At 42.2% G+C, this 24,180-nt stretch overlaps 1 protein-coding gene across 1 annotated transcript; it reads right to left on the minus strand.

The window, feature by feature from the left end:
* Positions 1 to 12,996: 12,996 nt before the first annotated feature.
* LOC147901259 (protein transport protein Sec61 subunit gamma-like) lies at positions 12,997 to 14,167 on the minus strand. Its single transcript, XM_087376072.1, has 3 exons — positions 13,959 to 14,167; positions 13,726 to 13,841; positions 12,997 to 13,205 (listed from the first exon to the last, which is right to left on the minus strand). Exons 1-2 carry the CDS (start codon positions 14,050 to 14,052, stop codon positions 13,726 to 13,728), a joined length of 210 nt encoding a protein of 69 aa, XP_087232198.1. The 5' UTR covers positions 14,053 to 14,167; the 3' UTR covers positions 12,997 to 13,205.
* Positions 14,168 to 24,180: the final 10,013 nt, after the last annotated feature.

Here is a 24,180-nt window from a genome sequence, read left to right on the forward strand (position 1 = left end):
AAATGGCTTCTATTCCATACACTAGTTGGAATGGTGTAAACCCAATAGCTAGCTTGTGTGTGGTTTTATAAGCCCATAAAAATTCTACCAAGTGCCTATCCCAATGCCTTTTCTTGGTTTCTACAAGCTTTCCCATTGAATTGCACAACAATCCATTTGTTTTCCAGCCAAGCCATTATATTGGGGATACTAATGGTGTGGACATGCTATGATTTATCTTTAGCTTATGCACCACATCTTCGATTAGTTCATTTCTAAAAGAGGTTCCTCCATCAGTGAGAATTTCCAAAGGACAACCAAAGCGTGAACAAATTTGGTCAAAGAGAAATTTTGCAGCTGTGCTTGCCTTGCTATTGACTATGGCCTTGGCCTCTGTCCACTGAGTCGCATAATCTGTGGCCACCAATAAATAATGCTTGCCCTGAGATGAGTGAGGGAGTGGTCCCACAAAGTCCAACCCCCACCTCTCAAATGGTCCATATGCTAGAATGGCCTTCAAGGGCCTAGGAATCAACTGTCACCTTCCAAACTTTTGGCATACTTTACAACTTTGATTCTCCTCGTCTCCATGGGATGGACCACCCAATGAAGCACCTTGTCTTTTCCCAATTTATAAAGAATGTCATCAACAATAGTATAGGGACAAGCCTTCCTTACCAATCTCTACTTTTGTTGTGGAGTTAACCCTCGAGGAACTATGCCTTCTTCCACATATTGCTGAACATCTTGCAGTTCTAGCCATCCAGTGTCTACCAAAGAAACCACCCCCCAGTCTTGTACTACAATGGCTTGATTAGCTAACACTAGTTGGAATGGTGTAAACCCAATAGCTAGTTGGAATGGTGTAAACCAAATAGCTAACTTGTGTGTGGTTTTATAAGCCCATAAAAATTCTACCAAGTGCCTATCCCAATGCCTTTTCTTGGTTTCTACAAACTTTCCCATTGAATTGCACAACAATCCATTTGTTTTCCAGCCAAGCCATTATATTGTGGATACTAATGGTGTGGACATGCTATGATTTATCTTTAGCTTATGCACCACATCTTCGATTAGTTCATTTCTGAAAGAGGTTCCTCCATCAGTGAGAATTTCCAAAGGACAACCAAAGCGTGAACAAATTCGGTCAAAGAGAAATTTTGCAACTGTGCTTGCCTTGCTATTGACTATGGCCTTGGCCTCTGTCCACTGAGTCGCATAATCTATGGCCACCAATAAATAATGCTTGCCCTGAGACGAGTGAGGGAGTGGTCCCACAAAGTCCAACCCCCACCTCTCAAATGGTCCATATTCTAGAATGGCCTTCAAGGGCCTAGGAATCAACTGTTGCCTTCCAAACTTTTGGCATACTTTACAACTTCGACACCATTCATATACACCCTTATGGAGGCATGGCCAAAAGTAACCTGCATTAAGAATTCTCCTCGCTGTGCTTGCTAAAGCAAAATGACTAGAGCATTCATGACACATTTCTAGGATTCTCCTCATCTCCATGGGATGGACCACCCAATGAAGCACCTTGTCTTTTCCCAATTTATAAAGAATATCATCAACAATAGTATAGGGACAAGCCTTCCTTACCAATCTCAACTTTTGTTGTGGAGTTAACCTCGAGGAACTATGCCTTCTTCCACATATTGCTGAACATCTTGCAGTTCTAGCCATCCAGTGTCTACCAAAGAAACCATCCCCCAGTCTTGTACTACAATGGCTTGAGTAGCTAACTCATCTGCCTTTTGATTTTCTTTTCTGTTATATGAACAAACTTGCAAAAATCAAACTGACTACATAGTGCCATAGCCTTTTGATTAAGCTGCTTCAAATGAGGACTTCTTGTCTTGTAATTCCCTTGCATTTGCTTTATAATAAGCGGAGAATCTCCTCTTACTTCCAATTCTTTAACTTGACTTTGAAGACAACACTCCAAACCAAGAATCAAAGCATTATACTCAGTTGCATTGTTAGTTGTGATACCTGGAAGCTCTTGTCCTCTTGCCCACATCTATTGACCTTCAGAATTCATCAAGACTATCCTCCCGGCTCCTTGTTGGCATGAAGGACTAAAAGCCTCATCAAAATACAAAACAAGAACTGTTGCTGGTGTATCCCTTTCATCTTTAATGTTCTCCTTACATTTCCTTTCTTCTCCTAGATCCTCCCATCCTATGAGCAAATCTGCCATAGTGGACCTAGTGGTATTTTCAGTGACAAAAGAGAAAGAGAGCTCTTGAAGCTCTGACAACCATTTTGCAAATCTCCCCCCAGGATTAGCTTGCGAACTAGATATGCTAATACAGACTGAGAGGTAAGGAAGAAAAATGCCTGAGGTAATAAATAGGAGTGAAACTTTTTGACTGAAAACACCAAAGAGAGGGCTTGCTGCTCCATTTCTTCATACCTTGTTTCCACCTTTGTAAGCTGTCGGCTGGCATAATAGATGGGTTGCATTCTACCAGCCTCTCCTTTTTGTAGCAATACAACACCAACTAAATGTAAAGATACACTTGGATTTACATAAAAGTCTTGAGACTAATCAAGGGGCTTCAATATTGGGCCCTTACTCATGGCCTCCTTAAGTTATTGAAAAGACTCTTGTTGCTCCACACCCCATTGGAAAAAAACTCTATTTCTTGTCAACAAGTTCATGGGATGCACTATCTTTGTGAAATCATCACAAAAGCGTTGATAATACTTGCTCTTTTCTAGAATTCTGCGAAGACCAGTGACACTCTCAGGACTTGGCAATGCCATGATTGCTTGAACCTTGTCAGGATCCATTTGCAGGCCTTCTTGAGACACAATATGCCCCAACAAGACTACTTTTGTTTGAGCCAAATGACACTTGTTAGGATTTAGACACCCTTTTGCTTCATCAATCCTAGCTAAGGCCATCTTTAACTTCTCCATGTGATCTATGCACCGAGAATAAATGCAAAAATCATCCAAGAACACCCTTATGAACTTTCCCAAGTAAGGCTCGAGCACTTGACTCATGAACCTTTGAAATGTAGCTGATGCATTGGTTAACCCAAAAGGCATTACTCTGTCAGCAAAAACTCCCCAAGGTGTGACAAATGATGTTTTCTTTTGATCTTCCTCCTGAATACAAATTTGAAAGTACCAAGAATACCCATCACATACAGAATACATCTCATGCCCTACTACTTGGTCTAGTATTTCATCTTGGAATGGCAAAGGAAAATGATCCCTCTTAGTGCATGCATTCAAAGGACGAAAGTCCACACAAAACTGCCACTTATTTCCTTTCTTTAGTGTGATAACTATAGGAGATATCCATTCTGAATCATCAATAGGAAAGATGAATCCTGCCTTAAGTAGTTGTGTTACCTCTTTCTTTAGTGCCTCAGCTTGGATCACCCCTAATCGCCTTAAGCATTGCACAACTAGCTTGCTTTCTGGCTTCAACTCAATCTTGCTCTCTACAAGAGAGACTGGTTGAAGCTGTGAATAGCTTGTTGCAAAGAGACATGGAAAATCATCTAACATATCCAAGTACTGGAGCTTCTCACTACCTGATAGAGAATCACCAAGAAGCTCTTCATTGCGTTGGCGTCGTTTAGTGTGCTCCACATCCTCCACATAAAGTGTCTCTATAGGATCTTCTTGCACCACCACCTTGTTCCTTCCTGACTCGTCTCGATCAACATCAAGACAAAGACCAAAGGCCACTCCTTCCACCTCACCCTCTGAGCTGGACTCTTCAGAGCTATGCCCTGTCTCTTCTTGTTCATCGGTTAAGTCAGAGCTCGAACTCTCTGATGTTGAAGAATCCTCCTTGACAACTTCCTTTTTGCGGCTTCTGATGTTGTAGCGCACCTTCTTATCATTTCCCTGCAAAATCAATTCTCTAGTATCCCACTTTTAAACAACCTTCACCTTGCATAGCCAAGGCTTTTCCAAAATCAATGGATAGGCATGTGCATCTAGCTTGGTAGGGATCACCTGAAAAGTAGTCGACACAAAAATTCCACATACATCCACTTCTAGATTCTTCACAACTCCCAAGGTCTTAACCCTGGTGTTGTCAGCCAATTTGATTCGATAAGGAGAGGTAGTACTAGAGTATTTTAAATCAGCATCTATCATGGTCTTCTCACTCATGGCATTAATCGATGCACCTCCATCAATGTACACATGAGAAATCACTTAACCATCAATGATCACATCAACCATAGGTACATCATCACCACATCTATATCTACCTTTTTAACAATAGGAATGGCACTTTTCTTCTTTTTCTTCTTTGACACTCTTGTGCTTACTAGCTTTCCCCATTTCTTCTGTAGTTTTGGAGACAAAGCAAGTAATTGACCAAAGGTGATATGAGCTTCCTTTTCTTTAAGGTTAGACAAAAGTCATAGCTTCCAATGTCTTGTCTTAAAGGAAAGTCTGATTGGCTAATTCTCCTTCTAGATGCCTTCTTTTTCTTACTACGGCGTTCCTCTTCCTGATGTTCCTCATCTACTTCTTCCTTGCTTTCTTCTTCTTCTTCTTCTTGTGCTTTACCACGTCCCTATTTAGCCATCATTACCTCTCTTTCCTCATCCCCTGAAGAATCTTCCAACAAGGATACTTGTTAATCTAGGACACTCAGGGCGATAGTGACCTTTTTTATTACATTCATAGCAAGTGATCCCACTCTTATCTTGAGGCCTATCTTCACTCTTTGGTGCTCTAGGTTGTCATGCATTAACCAAATGCAATTTCAAATCAACAACCTCTGCCATCAATTGGGAGATATTATGATCTAACTCAGAGGACTTTGGTACCTGAGGAGTGCCCATTACCTCCACCTTAGAAGTTGAAGCTGTTGAAGACACGAAAGAGGATTCGATCTTTAGAGAAGCTTCTTTCTTGGTCGCAATGTGAAGTGCCTCCACATATGTTGTTGGATCTTTACTCATTACTTTTGAGCGAAGACGAGGCTTCAAAGCCATAACAAATTTGCTCATCTTTAAGTGCTCTATCCCTGAGAGACTTTGAGGGGCCGATGATGCACAGGGATGTTTTTATTGAAGCTATGCTTATATATTAATATAAAATCTTGGCGAAAGTTTTAAGGCTCATTTTTTGTACTTCCATAATATTGGTAGAATGCATCACTTTTTTAATAGATTTTCTTTTGAATTTTGAAGGGAAAAATGTAAATCTTGGCAAAACTTTAAATTTTTTTGCATAAAAGTTTCAAATGATGGCGAATGTTCCAAACATTTATTTTTATTAAGGAATACAAACTTTACTTGCAAATATAAAATTTTAGATTCTTAATGAAACTAACTTAAAAAAATCATCCATGATGATGCAGATGCCAAAACTCGCAAAGCTGCCCTTTCATACTTTGTCCATAAAGTTTCATATCGGATTGCCAACATGGAGACCATCTCACTCTCTCCTTGATAGAACCAGTCCAATTGCAACATCAAAGCATTTGGTGACTCCACTACCCCAAATCTCTGCTTCATTGCAACCACCACTTGGTCCCAGTCCTCCTTGGTAGAGTTTGGCAAGGTTGGCAAGGTTGATGCCAACTAAAGGCTACACCTTCAAGAAAATCAGGCAAAATCTCTGCCTGATCCTTCATGGACCATCCAGAAAGCCGGCATCCTCGAACAAAATCCCAAAGATAAGACTTTGAGTCTTCTCCTTGGGTCCCTCAAAACACTGGAATCTTCACCATGATGAAACACAAAAAGGAAACACCAAGATCCAAATAATATCCCAAATGAGATCCAAACAAGATCCCACAGAGCCTTAGTATACCAAGACCAACTTTTTATGCATAACCACTTGTTGAAAACCCTCCATAATGTGATCCTCAAAAAAATCTTCAAAAATAAGTGACCAATCAGCACCATGAAAACATTGTGTATACATACATTCAAGAATCACCCTTCTCACAATTGAAATTGCACATAATAGCGTCAAGATATTGTACTCTTCATCATTTGCATAGCAAAAGAAGTTGAAAGCATTAAGAATCACCACTCCTCTGTTATAGTCGAAAACTACCCAAAGACTTAACTCTTCTTCACACCAAGCTGCCAGTGCATGAAAGAATCCCCAATCTATCATTGTGCCTACTGCCGTTGTTGTCAATTCACCAACATATTCAACAATGCAAAAATAAAGGATATGATCATGATGACCATGCGAATAGCTTGAGCATCACCTTCACAATCTTCTAGTTCTCTTAAACGCACTGTAATCTCTTCTAACAGAGTTCTTCCAGGCATCTTCTTTATCACATCAGAAAACACATGCTATACTAGGCATAACATGTAACCAAGTACATCCAAGACCATTTAGTAAGGTGGGATGAATCCAGTACCAGACGTACCCAGTGTCTCCACCAAAAGATGTGACATAAAGTTGGGGGTAATAAACTTCACGCACCTCTTCACTTCCTGCTGCTTTTAAATTGAGTGATAGAGACATTCATCATTGGGAAAGGGACATTAAAAAGATGCTTTTATACCAAGAGACCACACCATACTATCCTCCCTTATATGAGAATGAAGATGGTAACATCCTAAGTGATGTTGTACTCAAGCATAGGGAGAAGGAAAGAATCAGCGGAGGCCATAATCTCAGCAAGCCGGTTTGTGTGAAAGAGAAGAGCGATACATTGTTGAAAGAAGATCTTGCAGCTCAACATGACATGAACTGATATATATCAAGGAGTTTGAAGGGGCTGATTGGGTCGAATGGGTAGGTTTCAAGGAAACATTGCACCTCCTTCATAGACATCTTTATACTTAGCCCAAAATACTCTCCAAACTATCATAAGACACAGAGGTCCATAACTTTCAGTAGAGACATAATATAAAATATTCAAATACATATCTAGATGTGCCTTGAAATGAGCTTTGCCCTAATATAAGTTTCATAAGAAACAGAGATGCGGTTGGAAAGATATGGGCAGTTTACTCGACGAGGGTAAAAACTGTTTGAAAAAGAAACAAACACATAGAGTCATAGATTTTTGGTGTTCAATCTAATACAATAACTAAAGACATAGCATGATGCTACTTGAAGAGATCTTCATGTTGATATAAGTTTCGTCTAAATCGGATCACCGAGCAAAAAGTTATGAGCAAAATACTGACAGGGGTCAAACAGTCATGAAAAACACCTACTCCTTCTACTGGTGCCGACTTGGGAGAATACTACCTCCATGCTTAGACTTCATCAATGAACCAAGTCCCATAGAGGTCACCTAGGAGGGAAGTAAGAGCTCTCTTTGTGGCTTGGGAAATAGATAAACCATGTATGCGCAATGAGCGGCCGAATAGACAACACTTTTGAGCACTTTGGAAGAGAAAGCAATGAAAAAAAAGGGAAGAGACACTCAAGAGAGAGAGCCTGAAGTGACCTTCATTATCAATAGAGTGAGACTCCACTCCAATGTAACTCAAAATACTATAAACACAAGGGAGAAGAAGAGGTTTCATACATACAAGAGAGAGCGGAAGCTCCAACACTACTCATAGAGAGAGAATAAACTAGAGAGAGATGGACTCAAGAGTCTACATAAGATACAAGAGGGAGAGAAGGCTCATGGAAGAGGCTTGAGGAGACTAAAGCTACATCAACATGAGGCCTAATGGTAGAAGAGATGATGAACAAGGGAGAGGAGGGCTCCTTTTATAGAGATTTTGTCACCCTGCTTCACCCATTTATAATTGCTGCCTGTAGATTCTTTTTCCCATCAATCACATAAGCCTGTATGTCACCATCCATGTCCTTTTTGGCTATTCTTACCATGTGTCCCATCAAAAGATGCTCAAGACTCTTAAAATATTGAGAAAGTCAAGAGTCTCCCTACATGGAGCCCATAGAGACCCTCTCTTTTCCATATGTCCACATCCTCCTTATTCCACATAGGAATTCTAGAAGGATTCCTCTTGACTCCACACTCCTCCACATGCCTTCCACACGCTTGGCATGTGGCCTCTCTTATATTATTGGAACACATAGACATGAGCCCACCTCTTTATATGACTTACTCTTCTTATTTCCTAAAAACCCCATAATATCCCTCCCATACACAGGTATTTATCATTCATACACATGGTATTTACAATGATCCATTCCACTCATCCTCTCAATCCCATACAATATCTTAGAAAATAGAAATAAGTGGGAGCCGCTAGACTATTACTTGATACTGAAACTCTTATCAACCATAGAAGAAAACAATACCAATGCCAAATAAAAAATATCAATTTTTGGTGTCACACTACCAATAATAAAATTCCCATTAAGCTCATCCGAAACGACAAGACAAGATGAGCAACAAGAAAAATGTGATATTGGTATAGAAATAAAAGGCTTGAGTAAGAAGAGAAACGCTGACCAAAGTCAAGCCAAGACACAAGGCATGATGCAAAACACAGAATCTCATGAAATCTTCACGAACTTAAACAACGACCAATGTATAATAGTACATGAAATTATGCTGAAAAAAAGAAAATATGGAAACAAGTAGTTCATTCTCTTCCTATTTGGAAATGCGGGAACATGCAAAACTTACACTCTGCACATGATAGACGTGATAGTACAAGCACTATTACGACATTACTCACATAAAGAGAACACAAACGTTGAACTCCCACGAGTCCTTCTATTGGCATACATAGGTAAAGCATCTTTCAACACTAACGGAACAATAATTCACTTTGCATTGCACTCGCCGCTTCTCATGTCCAACTACACATGCCTTTCAACGGAGACATTACAATACCTCTCAGCACTATACCAAAATTTGAAATTGCTAGTCCTAGATGAAATTTCACTGAACACCTTCATTGCCATTGACATGCATATGTGAGAGATTAAGCATAACCACTCATAACTATCAGAGGTGTGGATGTCCTGTTGAGTGGAGATCTGTGCTAGGCAAGCCCGACAAAGGATAGCTAGATTTTCTCACAAAAAATGGCAAGAAGAGGTCACATACTACAAATTGATTAAACCAATGAGGTAGCAAAACATACAATATATTAACATCATCAACATAATAACATTTGGACAGCAAATAAAAGCATACGTCGCACTTAAGGATAAACACAACAACGATGTTTTCACCATTCTTCGAGGCAAAGAACACATTCTACAAGTAGTGTACAAGAGGGATAAAACTTGTAGCAAGTCAATACACACGTCAGATGATCCAAAAAACACAGCTGGCTTGCATTCAAAACTACAACTGAAGGTGGGCATGATTGTTGAGATTTGTTTAGGAAATCTGGACATTTAGGATGGCCTCGCCAATGGGGCTGATGGAATTTTCATGCACTATACTGAACACAAGACACATCAAGTAGTGTGGATACAATTCAATGACATTTGGATTGGAAAGCTAGCAAGACTAAGACTTACAAACCTCCATTCGATGGACTCACTATCATCATACTACAAACCAAACCTAACAGTTCAGAAACAAGAATATTACATCCAAGTAGGGGTTCACATCCAGGGAGGGGTTCAGTGCCTGCTCATACTATTTCTAACAAATTCACTACAAGAAATAGTTGTACTCAACGTCTACAAACATCCCAAAACAAAAGCTGAAATACTCATAAAAGCACTACAGTCAATCATGTCATTTATCCCACATGAACGAATTACTTACATATTGGAGACTGTAACATTAACTTAAACAAACACATCATTGGAGACTTTAACATTGACTTAAACAAACAAAATCATGGGGCATCACAATTAAACCAATTCATGTCACAAAACAACATGCTTCAGCTCATCCGCACGAATACTACAACCCACAATTCTAGAATCGACCACATTTGGACAAATGAATCCAGCCATGATACATACACAGGAACTAACTTCATCTATTGGTCCGACCATTCGCTTCTCTATACTACCATCGATGTAAAATGACAAATAAATGACAATAACATTCAACATGGGCAAGCCCTATGAATGAAACTCATCTTGTTTTGCTCTCTATCAACGTTAATTGCGGCAGTCCTCGATTATATTGGCATGTCTTCGGCTTCAATGTTCTAGTATGAATTTTCTTGCTCGAATTTCGAGGGGAGGGGGGGGGATTGTTGGCGGAAATCCTCTCATGGGGGGCGCCTTTGAACCTTGGAGGATTGGAGACTCTTACTTGGTGAGTTATGATTGGCTCATGGACACACATATGGTGTGTAACGAGGAAACTCTTCATAGATTGGGCAATTTTTGTTGTTGCATTGAATTGAAATTGAAAGTGACAATCGAGTCCCGATACGGGGTGAGAATCTTGAGCTGCACTTGGGCTTGAACTTAGGATCGGCACATAAACACCCATATGTTTTAGCCACTTGGTTTAAACGCTCTTGGCACAGGCAATGTAAGCTGTTACATGGCGGTGTGGAATTGTAATCAGCGTATACATGGCGGTTTGGAGGTTTCCAAGACCTCGTGGTGCAACTAAGTGTCTATTAAATGGACACGATGGCGAAATGCTTAGTCTTTTTGTCCAACCAATCTTCATTCTAATGAGAGTTGACAGCATCTGCAGTAGCTGCTCTTGTGCTTAGTCTGAGTGTCAGGTTGTTTAGATGAGTCTCTGTGTCGTAGGGTTCTTTTTTTATGTAGACACAAATATTGTAGATATCTGATTAATAAAGAGTCACCTTTTTGGTTCTTCTGTGTACCGAAGAAGAATCTCAATTTTGTTGTCTTACATCTCGTGTTTGTAATCCAGTTTTGATTAATCTTGGTGCATAGGCTTTAAAAGCCAAGATATATCTCCATTGAAAGGGAGGCATGAAATTGATGGTGATCCTACGATCATAATAGGGGTCCGGGGATCATAACAAGAATTGTAGGGCAACGAAGGTCAAAGCCAAGCTGAGCATAATATCAACAATTGGTTGCTAATACTTGGCTTGCAACATCGCATTCTCTATCATACTACTTTGTCAACTTGCATTTGCACCAGGGGAGATACTTTGGAAATCATGTCTACATGTGTGTTGATATTTGAAGGGTACGACCAAATATGAATCACCTACTAGAGTAGAATTGACTTCCATGGGTATGGTGATTTGGATTGGCCAGAGACGTGGAAACACAACAATCCATTTTTGAATATACTGTTTCATGTGAGGTGTTGGGGCCATCTCATGGCTCAATGAGAAACAACACAATGGCTATGTCCTCAACAGAGGCAGAGTATTGATCAACATGTATGGCTTCATGCAAGTATTTATGGTTTACCTTGAAGACACGGTCTTACAAAGGGATGAAGCTATGAAGGTCTCGAGGTTCCATGCTAGGATGCAACACATTGAGGTTCATCAAGACGCTGATCAAGGATGGATTGATAAACTTGATCTATTGCCAGGTGGAAGAGAACGTCATCAACATTTTCACCAAGGCTGGCTATTGTTAGTACAACATGTGGGTTATCGGGTTGACATCTACCGTTGACTATGGCCATCCCAATACTTCCATGGATTCTTAGTAGAAGTTTTCCATGTTTGTCTATCACTGAATTTCCATTTGTAGAGGACCATTGACAATCATCTCATTAGTCCCTTTCCTCTTAGCAATGTAATCATCCTTAACATCCCATCCTTCTTGAAAGATAGCGATATTTGTGAGTGGGGGCCATGACAGCTGATTGATCACCTTGTCTAGGGACTCACACGTTGTAATGACCATGGGTCTTTCTCACGAGTGGATAAAGCATTCCCATCCAACGTTTGTCATAGACCCACATTGAGTCGATGACAGGGCAAGTGATAAAAAGCTAAGCGGAATCCGAACAAGAACCCAAACAAGGATCCAAAAGGCAAGAGTCTTAAGCAAGACCTAGATGACACGTAATCCTATAGACATCTAGAACTAGGATCCGAAACTAGATCCAAATATGTGACCCGAATATAATTTGACATACAAGAGTCCCAAGTCCAATACGTAATCCTATACTTGACTTGAGCCAAAAGGCAAGAGTCGCCAGTTAGAATCGGATGATGGAAAAACTTGTTGACACCTTGGATGATGAATCAAAGTGTTAATTCAAGGCTTTAGGTCCTCGATTGGAAATCAAGAGTAACCTTCTTGATCGGCGAGATTGATTTTGAAACGTGAAGAGGCACTTCACTCTTTGTTTGACAACTAAACAAGAGTTATGGTCTTTTGAAAGTTTAAGGCCGCCAAACAACATTGTGATTTTCGTAAGTTCTCCACCCCTGCCCTCCCTAAAAGACTTAACTTTACTAGTACAAGGCATCAATTACTAGTTATAAATCCATCTCCTTAAAATCATAGCTAATACATATAACGTATATTTTAAGCTGAAATCGTACTCTAAAATTCTCCTAGCAACAACTCCATTAAAAGTCCACCTTAGCTTTATTTAATCTAATGTGTTACCTGAGAACTCATCACAGCGATGTAAGGCCGAGTACTACTTCTATATGTCAAGTGCTGCCTGTAGAAAATAGATTGCAAAGATTGAATACATAGCCTTAGCCCTATGGAAAGTTCCTGATAAAGGAGAGTAATCAGCTATAACCCAAATACATCCTCAATAGATAATGTGAGACAGCAATAGTAGGCTAAAACCTGACATAATTACCCTTTATCTGACAACGTCGAGCATGCTTTCTAAGAGTACCTTCCCCTGCCTTGCCTCAAGGAAAAAAAAATTGACCAGGCCATCTGCAACTTTTTCTTGGCTGTAGTCAACTTTAGGCAGAACATGACTGAAAGGCAGCTGTTTGCTAGAGACAGCCCCAACAGTTCATACAAGCTCCACAAAGCACCAGTTCGAGTGTTATTGCTTAAGTCTTATTAGTACTTGAAAACTCATTAGCACCAGTTAGTAGAAGTTCCTTTTCCATATGACACCTACACAGCATGATAATCATCATGTCTTCTCCCAGGGAGAAGGGAGAGAGAGAGAGAGAGAGAGAGAGAGAGAGAGAGAGAGAGAGAATGGAGCATCTGAGAGCGTAAACAAAAACAACACTATTTCATTGAAAATTTGTAGCACATTCATGTGCATGAGTGCCTCGGACAAGCGATACTAGCTCACTCTTGATATCAGGTTCTTCACCTCAACCATTCAAAACCCATTTCTTTGAAAGAATGAGGACTTCAGCTTGTCCCAAAAGCGGTTCTCTTCAACAATGTTAATTGCCTCCAAATCTGACCTGTTACACCTGCACAGTAAAAAAAGTTTACTACATCACACAAATGATCAAATGCTAGTTTATCTTCAAAAAAGAAAACAGAACCGCTAAGATCTAGTAGATGCTACCCAGTACCCATCCGCACCACAGCTATTTGCTTTATCTCCCCTATCGTGACTACAGCAAGTATTTGAAGCATGCAAAGAGGATTGTTTCCTCCAAGCAATGCATACATTCAGCTTGAGCAAATGCTGCTCATTGAATGACAGCTACAACAGCCACGCATTGCACAAATTTTGTCAATTACAAGAGATCAAGACCCTGCAGGCTCGGCCCAACTGCTCATTTCTAGCTTGAGAAATTTCCAAAACCCAAACCAGAGAATTCGACTTCAGGAAAGCCGAATCCTCTGCAGTAGACTTCGTATCATAAATCTCCGTGCATGATGTGTGGACGGATAGTCCTTGGAATATCCGTGTTCCACGGGATTTAAAATACTAGAAGCGAAAAGACCTGCTAGTCAACAGATAGGTTTAAAAACATTACGCACCTATCCAGAGCCGACAATGATGTTGTTAATGGGGATGAAAATCAACTTCACGAAAAAGCCGACAAAACCCATGACCACGAATCCGATCGCCGTCCTGAACGCGACCTTGGAAAACTCTGCACAAATTCAGGGGGAGGAAAGATTAATTCTACGTTGTCAAGCAAAAATCCACAACGCAATTCACACAACAAAATCTGACCAAAACAGAAAAGGCAACGAAAAGGGGGGAAAACCTTTGCGGTCAGGCTTGTGGCAACGCTTGACGAGGCGAAAGCTATCCTTGGCAAAATCCTTGACGGGCTTGACGACGCTATCAACAGTGTCCATGGTGGCGAGATCGAGGAATTTACAGATCTGGAAACTGGTTCGATTTGACGCCGGCAAAGTTCGAAGAGAAAATAAATGTGAACAACGGAGAGGTTGGGTTTATCTTTTCATTGCTTCTTCTTGCAAGTTTGACTTTGTCAATATTCACTTCAACAATCCGACTCCCTAAGGCTCTGCCCCAAGGCTCGGTCGGCTTTGAAATCTCAAATAATCGGTCAAAACTATGATTCAACTTTGACACTGTTATAGATGATTGAATTGGCGCATCCCCACCTCCGCATTTGCCTCGGAGCTCGCTCCTCGTGTTCACATCTTGTCGCATGTAGCGTTTCTGACCAGACCATGGCTAGGTGGGTAGATTTACAAAAACTATGATAGAATTATTGTCTATTGCGTACATCTCAAAGGGACTTCAGCAAGAGTCGAAACTATGATATAATTGGTGTCTATTGCTGGAGTCTCAAAAGAGGAGCTATGGTGGTAGCTCAAGCAGTAGGGCGTCCGCTTATCCGAGCGGTCGCCCTCGTTCAAATCCTGCTCAGAGCGCATAGGTCCTCGACAGCTCTGCCCCTCGATCGGACCTTGGTGGCAAACCATGGTGGGTCTGTGGAAAAAAAAAAGGTCTCAAAGGACCCCATTATATCATAGGTTACCGAGTCTCATGGTGGAGAAATAGAGATAAGAGTGCATTCTCCACTTGGTTTCCTTGTGGGTGACTTGAAAACCAAGAATTTCAAATATAGATGAAAAGAGTATTGTATCTTTGACTTTATATGAACTGTTGTTGATACTTTGAAAAAGCCTAGATGCCCACACCAAATGCTCCATCATGGAACACATGCAACTAATTGTCCCAAAGTGCTACTGGAACAAACACTCGACTTTGGAAAGGTGGCTTGTAGAAACATAGCAAACCATCTACCACTAAAAAATATAGATGTGATATTTATACGTTGAATCTTTTTACAAATCTTGTCATCTTGACTCGTGTAGATTTTCAATGCATCAAATGAAGGTATAGGAGGAGGATCTTGTGGAAAAAGTAAAGGAGGACATAAAAATTTCTTGCAATAATCATTTGAAGTTGATCTCATTTGAGCAACAATTGGACAACAAGACAAAGTGATTGCAACCTAATTTAATTTTCCCAAGCTTGTAAGAAAGATCAAAAGAATAATCTTGAAGAAACAACACTGCTACATGGTAAATTTGAAACTCAAACTGAGTATGATATGCATAAGGATGTATCTTTAAAATAGACCACACTATTAGTAGAATTATGATTCAGTAGCAGTACATCTAGTTTCAAGATTTGTGAGTAATTAGATGACTTCAATGATAAGCCTCCAATAAGCACATTCATCTTATTTGCAACAAAATTGCACAATGCAATTGATCAGATGCATGACTTCATATGAGAAATGGCTTATTGAGATTAGGGGGCCTAAGAAGAACATCTTCTTTCAATATTTTGCTTATTACATTGAAAGTTTTTTGGTAGGGAGATATCTTGGCATTTTTGAGAAACAACTTCTATAAAGGCATGGACCTAGCACAGAAAATGGCCATTCTAAGACTTCTCTAACCTTGTTTCGCATTTTTAGGGATTGTGTAATCTTACATAGTTTTACTTTAATCATTTTAAATTTGGATGGAAGCATTGTCCTATTATAAACTCCTTTTTGTATACACCTTTTGAAGTCTTTTTATCTCCTCCTCCTATGACGTGTCCTTATAGTCTAACTAAATTAATAAGTTTACTAAGTATTTTGAGAAACTGGGGCCCCATGTTTGCACCCCTAACTTAAAGGCCATTGAATCCAAAGTACTATGTAGGTTAGTGGCCAAAGGCTTAAACACATCCCCTAAAACCCCCTAAATCCAGATGTTTCCTTAAATGAAAGCTTGTTGAGATGGGATGACCTTTCTCAAGTTTAAAGAGCTAGAGACTCTCTTGGCAATTGTGAGGATGAGAAGCATCTTCCGTAGTAAAATCCATACTGTTCAAAACATGTCATCAAAATCCTCCTGGCTTACCCCTAACCTTGAGAGTGATATAAACTGCCTTATGAAATTCTTCTTCATAGCTAGGTTAGACAAAGCTAGCAACTCTCCTTTTTTCCTATGTTAAAAAGTAGCCATGCAACTAGCCTTGGATAGATGCAATAGCAAAGACTTTGTATTCCAGCAAAGCTCTTGGAGTAGCATAAAAAACAGCTCAGCAAATACTCACAATGTAGAAAGATTTGTGGGAATTTTATTTCCCCATTCAACTTGAGACCCAAGACTCCATCTTATCTCATGAGCTAACATTATTAGGCCTGGTTCCGTCCTTTAGTGGATTACCTTTACTCTTTCCTCTCTATAAAGCTTGAATAAGGACAAATTTAAATGGATTACTAGTGCAACTAACTGTGTGTTCTTGAATATCACTAGCTTAACCCCACATCCTTCCTTAGAGTGATCCAAGATACCTTTAAGGAGATATGCCAGGAAAAAAAGGACATCTCTAGGCTCTCTAGAGTCCACACATTCTTCCTATTGAATATGCAAATCTTCTCATGACCTTGCCTTTAGCATCCCTACAACAATAAATCACCTCTTTGTAGCCCACATTACTCTTTGTTATGAAAACATTCCCTTAACAGGTGAGGATAGTCTCCTCGCTAATCTGCTAAAGATTGCTAGTGTAGCCTTTTCTAGAAGGTTCCTTTTAAACAAATATGGAGAGGGAGACAAGAAGAGTTGAGATGAGGAGAGAGGGAACAACTAGAGAGCACACCACAAATGACTAATTGTACACTGTATTAGTTGAACAGAATGAATATAAACCCCTTTAGGGTTGGGGTTAGGGTTTCCAACCCTTGTGCCTTTTAGCACTCGTTTGTGTTCATGCTATGCACATATGATCACATGATGTTGAAATGAATCCTCAACACCTTCCCTCAAGATCAACATCATGAAGTAGCCTTTCCTTAAGATGATGATTATTCGGAATGGAAGAAGGACTGAACATTACATTCCATCACACCCCTTTAATGGGAATGTCCTACCTCTGTGCCAAACTAAGAGCTTGTCAGTGTTTCTCCAGAAGCTCTTTCCCGAGTGGTTTGGTAAAAATATCTGCAATTGTGTAGTCTCAACGGTGACTCACGTGTCATGAGGATCTTGAAGGAATGCTGATGGAGCCTCCACTCCAAGCTACTCCTTGTGAGAGCAATGCATGAGCCATCCGCGTGTGTCAGTGGCTCCCATATTGTTGCAATATGTTTCCATGAGAGAAAGAGGGAAGGGGGAGAAGGGAGAGAAGAGGGAGAAGGGGAGAAGAGAGGAGAGAGTGAAGGGGGATGGAGTGGAAAAGACAAAGGCACTATAAGGGAAACAAGAGAACACCCAAAGACACTGTTGAAGAGAAGAGGGAGCTTGTATTCCAAACTTGTGCATACAACAATGAAGACCAAAGTCAACAATTTGGCCTTTTATACAAGTCACCTTTTGAAGGGAGGGCTGATTCTTTTCCTTTTTGCACTCTCCCTCTCTTTACATTCACAAGCCTCTTGGGCCCACAAGGTGCCAAGGCATCTTCTCTATCCTTTCCTTCCCCCTTTTTATTGCAGCTCCTATTGTTACGCTTCTCCGTGTGCCAAAAATAGCACTTGTGTTAACGATATAAGAGCGCTTGGGACAATCTGGGCATTGGGAGGTGCTCCTACCCTAATCCCCAAATAGTGGTTGTGTTAGCCTTGCCCATTTGGGTCTTAAGCCATTTGAGCCGCAAAACCTGGATGTGAGGCTCAAAACTTCGATTGGCGAGGTCGATCTTAAGCCATTTGGGGCTCAAAACCAATAAAGCGCGTAACTGAAAACCTGTAGGGCCTGTAACTATGATCCATCCATGGCTGCGGCCGTTGAAGTAAATCATGAAGCCTAATCACCTCTAATCACTCATTACCATGCATTCTGTGACTGTACCATGCATTCTGTGGCTGTGGCTATTAACATTCCCCCTTTCCTATTGCTGTGTCGCCCTCAGATCAACCGCGTTGCAAGAGATAGGTGCAGAGGACTGCCGTCTGGAGGACTTCGTAGCAGTCTAATTGGTGGGGGTGTGATCCGGGTGAAGTACGAGCAAAATTTCCAAAAGTAGGTGGCATGCATGTCCTCGTATGTACGAATGTGATGGCCATGGAGATTGCAGACTCGAAGGTAGAGGCAGAGGTCCTGGAACTGAGAGATGCCAATGTTGGGATTGAAGACAATTTGGTTGTTGAGATTATGGAGCTTGTCGTCAATCAACTGATTGTGGTCGGGGAGATCACGGAGGAGTAAGAGGATGAGGCAGTTGCAGTGGACCACTAAATGACTGCGGGGTCAGGAACGGAGTTTAGTTGTCATTGAATGACTAGAGGTGGAAGCAAAATCCCTCCTATGTCATTTCCTTCAAAAAATTATACTTTGGGAAGTTGTACAAGATATTGGGGTCCTTCTGTTGGAGCTCCCAGAATTGGGCCCCACCGGTCCAATAACGTTCCATGGGCATGTACACAGGATGGATCTGCTAGTTGTCATGTGTACTGCGATAGTAGCGTCAAAACTGCTCCTTCAAAAAAGAAATGCGCTAGCAGGGTCGAAGGCTGGCATCGGAGTTGGTGAGGGGGAGAGGAGCATTGGGAGCTAGGTGGTAGCCGCCGTGTGTGCGCTTCGGATGGGTCCACTGCCAGTCATTGAAGGAATGGATAATAAACTTTGTAAGGGAGCGAACCTCCATGATTTTGTAGAGGTGGAGGCAAGAGCCTTTGAGCTGCTTCTTGAGATGGACTGAGAGGTTTCATGCTATGTAGAGCTTGAGTTGGAGGCATTGGAGGAGTACTCGGGGAGGTTTGTGCAAGGGAGTGGGGGCGGGGTGGGGTGGGTGGCTTGCTAGGGGGGTTGGGTGGGATCAACAGGAGGCGGATGTGGGATTTCGGCAGATGGGGCAATGGAGTTGAAAACTGCTATGGTTTCTTGCCCCCCCTCCTCGGTGACTTCTTCGGGATATGCTACGTGAATTGTTTCAAAATTGCTAATCAAGGACTCGAGCGAGTCCTAGAGAGCTTGTAACACCCAGTTGTACATAATGATTATGCCAAGGGGATGATAGGTGGTGGAGCGGTATGCAACTACATGTCCTTGTGTTTGGACCGCGGAGGCCCAGCCATAGGTTTGCACCCAGTTGAGGCTTGGAGGCCATCGGGAGTGCAGACCCATGGGCTGAGTTCATCGAGCTTGGCTAGTTGCATCACGTCATCGTCTTGTGGGGGGCTAGAGTGTATGTGGCTAGTTTGGCTAAGACCTCATGGTACCTTAGAACTCCTGTTGCTTCCGGTCTTCCAACACGGATTCCTTTGGGCGACCAGAGGTACGTAGGTGCTCATTGTCTACCTGCATAGTAACGGTTAGTGCACGCTCCTATGCCAAGAGGTCCTGGAGGGTCTGAATATGCTGATCGTATTCCTCTAGGAGTCTGGCTTGCTGCTCTTCTACTTGTTGCGGTGCAGAGGCGAGATTCTACCTTGTCCACTTGGTCCATGAGAGTTTGGACTAGGGATTCATTGGCAGAGAGCTCGTCTTTAAGCTTTGTGATGGAGAGTTCCAGCACTTCGACCTTGTGATACTCTTCCGCATTGCCGAGGGTGGTTTGCCCTATAGCTTGGGCGGCGACCATTAGGGTGTGGCTGTCACGCATGGAGAGTTGTACCTGAAGGAGAGTAGAGGAGAGCTGGGAGGCATACATGTTCCCGCCATCTTTGTAGAATCGTTCTCGCCACCTGTGGGAGTTGGGCCATCGCATCAAATAGTTGCAGCTCCATTTGACCGGCACTGAAGAGCTGCTCAATTGACATATTACTGTAACTGCCCGCTGTCTGATATTGGGGTGCACTACAAAATGGAAGGGCTTTGGTGAGCCCTACCCACGGGGATGAGGCAGTGACAAAGGAGATGGTCTCCTGAGGGTGGGTAGTAGTAGTAGCTGAGGCTGAGACTTGGGGCACAAAGGGGGTGGCCTAAGTATTTTGGGCTCCAGGGTGGAGGACAATGTGGACAGTGTCATCCCCGAGGAGATTGCCGATGTGGATGGGGTCCTCAAGTACGGCCTTGCCCTTGGAGAATGGATCGGAGTGAGCCATTCGGTGCTGCCTATGTAGGAATGCTTGCACCTATCGGTCTTTGTACAAGGTGAGTAACTAACTGTGGAGGGGTTGTTGAGTGGGGCGACTGGCAGGGGTGGCACTTGGCTCTCTATCCTTGATCTCTTAGGTGGTACAACCATTGTCTCCTCTTCATGGGCTGGCACTGGTCCTATGGCAACTTTGTCGGCTAGTCCATAGCCAATTGACGGTTGTTGTTGTAGTATATGATAGAGTACTGGCATGTATAGCATAGGGTTGTTGCCACGGACTTCGTCGTGCATCTTGAGGTCCTCCTGCATTTGGTTGCACAACTAGTCTACCCAGTTGGTGACCTGGGGGGTTGACAGTATTGTCGGGATGTTGGGCACAATAGATTGGTGGTGATCCATATGTTTGACCTGGGTCAACCACTGGAGAGTGCGTGCTGACTTTTCCAACTCTGGCTTTATGATCTCTGAAAAATGGATGTGCCCCTTGCTCTTTTTTCGATCATATATGCAGATTTTGTTGAGGGCCTTAGGCATCTTTTTCTTTTTAGCATATTTGTTGGCAATGATTGGGAGGTCGAAGGTTGCTCGCACCACATCCACGTTGAGGTGGTAGAAATGGGGGGTGCTTGTGGTGTTGCATAGGATGCTGACGTTAGTGTTAGAGTTCTAAGCTTGGAGGAATTATCCTAGTAGCCTCATGTTTAGGTGATAGGGGAGGCGGTCCGCCACCATGGAACCAAGATCTGTCAATGTGAGAGATGCCTGAACCTCCGGCTCCTTGAGCGCTTGATATGCTGTTGCATTGTGGTAGTCGAGGGTGTAGTCATGTCCCTCGTAGGCATAGCGGGAATGGATGGCACATCCCTTGAGTTGCTACTGGAGCCAAGCCTCTCTAAGTAGCGAGTGTGTTTGTGATGGCACAATCTTGTATTCCCCTTGCATGGGGGCAGGAGTGCGCTTTCTAGATGACTTGGAGGGAGTGGTGCCAACTGCCATATTCTTGCACGCTGACCTCACAAGTCCACAGGGCACCTAGTCAGTTCACCACGTGTTTCCCTTTGTGTGACATCCTCGACATTCACAACCACCTCCTTCGCCTTTTCCTTTTTCCTTTTTTTCTCGTCGACCACTGCCTTGTCGACCACCGCCTTGTTGTTATCCCATTGATCGTCGCCTTCCTCCCACCATTCCTCTTCTTCCACCCTTTCTGGCACCCTAAGTGCCTTTGCTCCTCAGAGAGTGGTCATGTGGTCTGGGTGGATGGTATCCAACCCTCTACTAGCCTTGAGCCTATGCTCAAACTTCTCCTGGCATTCCCATACCAAGTTCTGAGTGTCTATTACGTGTTGTTTTTTTTGTGGCTGGGTCCGAATAGGTTCCCTTATATTGAGGCGGGGTTGTGAGGCCTTGGGCCCGCACTGGCTTGTTTACATCTGGGTATGGCGGCATACTCGGGTGGCTGTCTCCTCATCTAAACTATCTTGGATGCCCTTGGATCAGCACTTGGTCTCTGAAACCATCTGTATGCCCTCTGACATCCCAACAGAGGACCTCCAAGCAGAGGAAGAGATCTCGACCCAGCAGGCCACCCACTCAGGAGGCACCTACAAATCATGAAGATAAAGAACAAGAGATATATCGGCCGTAATCACCCATTGTTGACCGTGAATGTGAGAGGGTGTATTGGCATACAAGGGACTCGTGAGCTGCTAGTGAGAGTGCTCTCAACGGAAGCAAGAACGAAAGAGGGAGAGAGAGAAACAGAGAGCCACACAAGTTTTGGTGGGTGCAGAACCACCCTAATCTTCTTTTTCATTCATTTATATATGTGTTTGAGTATTGTACATAGTCGGGGTAAAGGCACAGTGACCTTTAACCCCCACAACCTCCCACTTAAAGGACAATGTGCCTTTAAGGGAGAACAACTAGTGAGCATACTATCCAATGCCCATCAATACACGACAATACTCAAACCGATGACTAGGTAGACTCTTCGTCAGCATATCTGCAGGGTTATCATCTGTATGAACCTTGACAAGCTCTATGTGCTTGTCCTCAAGTACCTCCCTGATGAAATGGTACCTGACCTCAATGTGTATGGTCTTCGCATGAAAGACAGGATTCCGTACTAGCTAAATAGAACTCATGGAATCACTATGCAATGTCGATACACCTGTATGAATCCTCAAATCTCCCACTAGCCGATCAAGCCATATTGTCAAAGAGAGGGATCAAGGGGGATCAAAACACCACAAGAGAGACATAGGATAGCAAACACTCAATCTATTGCAAAACGTGTATAATCAACAATACATGATAGGCTTCTTATATAGAGAGAGCCTTTAGAATAGTCAAACCATGTGGGATCCTCTCATCCACATCTCTCCTTGTGGATATCCTCAATCCACATCTCCACATCATGTAGTCCACATCCTAGGGTGGCTACTTTAATTCTTTCCTATACCATACCTTAGCCCTCTAATCTATGTTCAACACGTCCCCTTTGTGCCATGATCCTTTGGCTACTGCAAGGTGGTCAGATGTGAGTTACAAATCCATCACCTCCCCTTAGTGCATGCATTGCTACTTAAGGTGGTCAAGTGTGGCTTTTACATGTCAATACCTCCCCTGGGTGCTTTCATAGCTACTCTCAGGTGGTCAGGTTTGATTACAAAAAATATAGGCAAGGTTGGCAAGGTTTTTGCTTTTCAATACATTCCATTGATGTCACCTTTTGGCTCATGGCTTGATGATGACTCCACGTAGTTGACTTGTTGATTCTTCAATCTGCAATCTTCTTCCTTGTGTCCGAGCTTCTTGCAATGGTGACACTTTGGTTTGTTCTTCAATCTGCAGTCACTTTGATAGTGACCCATCCTTCCGCAATGGTAGCATTTCACTGATGTTTTGCTGAATAGTGCTTGTTCTTCATTATAGCTGTTGTGTGTTGCTGTCGATGTTGATGTCGATGCCTTCAACTCTCTTTATTTTTCAAGAAGAGAGGATACACATTCTTCAAACTTTGGATCTGGCAAATTCTTCAAAGTGGTTGTCAATGCACTATACTCTGCAGGCATGCTTTTAAGGAGAATTGCAAGTGCATCTTTCTCTCCTACTTTTGCATTTATGCCCTCTAGTTGAGTCATAATGCTTTTGATTTTGTTGACAAATTGTGCCATGGATTCATTGAAGCCCATGTGCATACCATAGAATTCAATCTTAAGATGGATTTCTTGGTTTTTGGCTTTTGCACCAAACACTGTGTTCAACTCATCCCATGCATCCTTGGCATGATCTTTAGAGTCTATATGATGAATTATGTTTGGACCCAAGTGCAATCCAATGAGTGATAGTGCTGCTTCATCTTTTTCCTTCCAAGCATCATTTTGTGCAGTGGGTATGTCTTCTTTTACAATCTTCCAAAGCTTTTGGTGCATCAAAAGATATCTCATTTGTGTAGACCATGTGTGAAATCCATCCCCGGTGAATTTCTCAATAGTTGGAGTGCGGATTGCCATTGCAAAGGTCTTACCAGTTGATGATATTTTCAAATCTGGCAGTGTCTAACTGTATACAATGATTCTGACATGACAGGCGCGTAGAGCTCGAAAAGACGATCACTTTTCCTTTTTGCAGCGTGTGCAAATTCTTCTTGGATTGCAAGTTATGGCTTGTCGAAGTTTTGTGAAGAAGAAGGCCTTTGATGATGTGGCACATAGATTCACATGCTGCTTACAAACTGTGCTTACAAAGGGACTGTGCTTGGGTAGCACTATGCCACGTGGCAATCTTTTAACCAGACTGAGTTAACTCAAGTCTAAGAAAACCTAACCATGGCTAAATCTTATCCTGCCACGTGGTAAACTTTTAACCAAATGAGATAACCCAAAGTTTAAACAAACCTAATCATTGTCACATCCAATCTTGACACGTGTCAATCAATAGTGAACCTTGGACTTTGAAGAAAA

Source organism: Dipteris shenzhenensis, chromosome 6 (genome assembly GCF_047967505.1).
Source record: "Dipteris shenzhenensis isolate YYH24624 ecotype China chromosome 6, Dip_SZ_1.0, whole genome shotgun sequence".
Classification (NCBI taxonomy): Eukaryota; Viridiplantae; Streptophyta; class Polypodiopsida; order Gleicheniales; family Dipteridaceae; genus Dipteris; species Dipteris shenzhenensis.

Coding starts and splice junctions, on each gene's coding strand:
- LOC147901259 (XM_087376072.1), bottom strand. CDS start 14,052: ATGGACACTGTTGATAGCGTCGTCAAGCCCGTCAAGGATTTTGCCAAG. Junction 13,842..13,958: donor CCACAAGCCTGACCGCAAAG/GTTTTCCCCCCT, acceptor GAATTTGTGCAG/AGTTTTCCAAGGTCGCGTTC.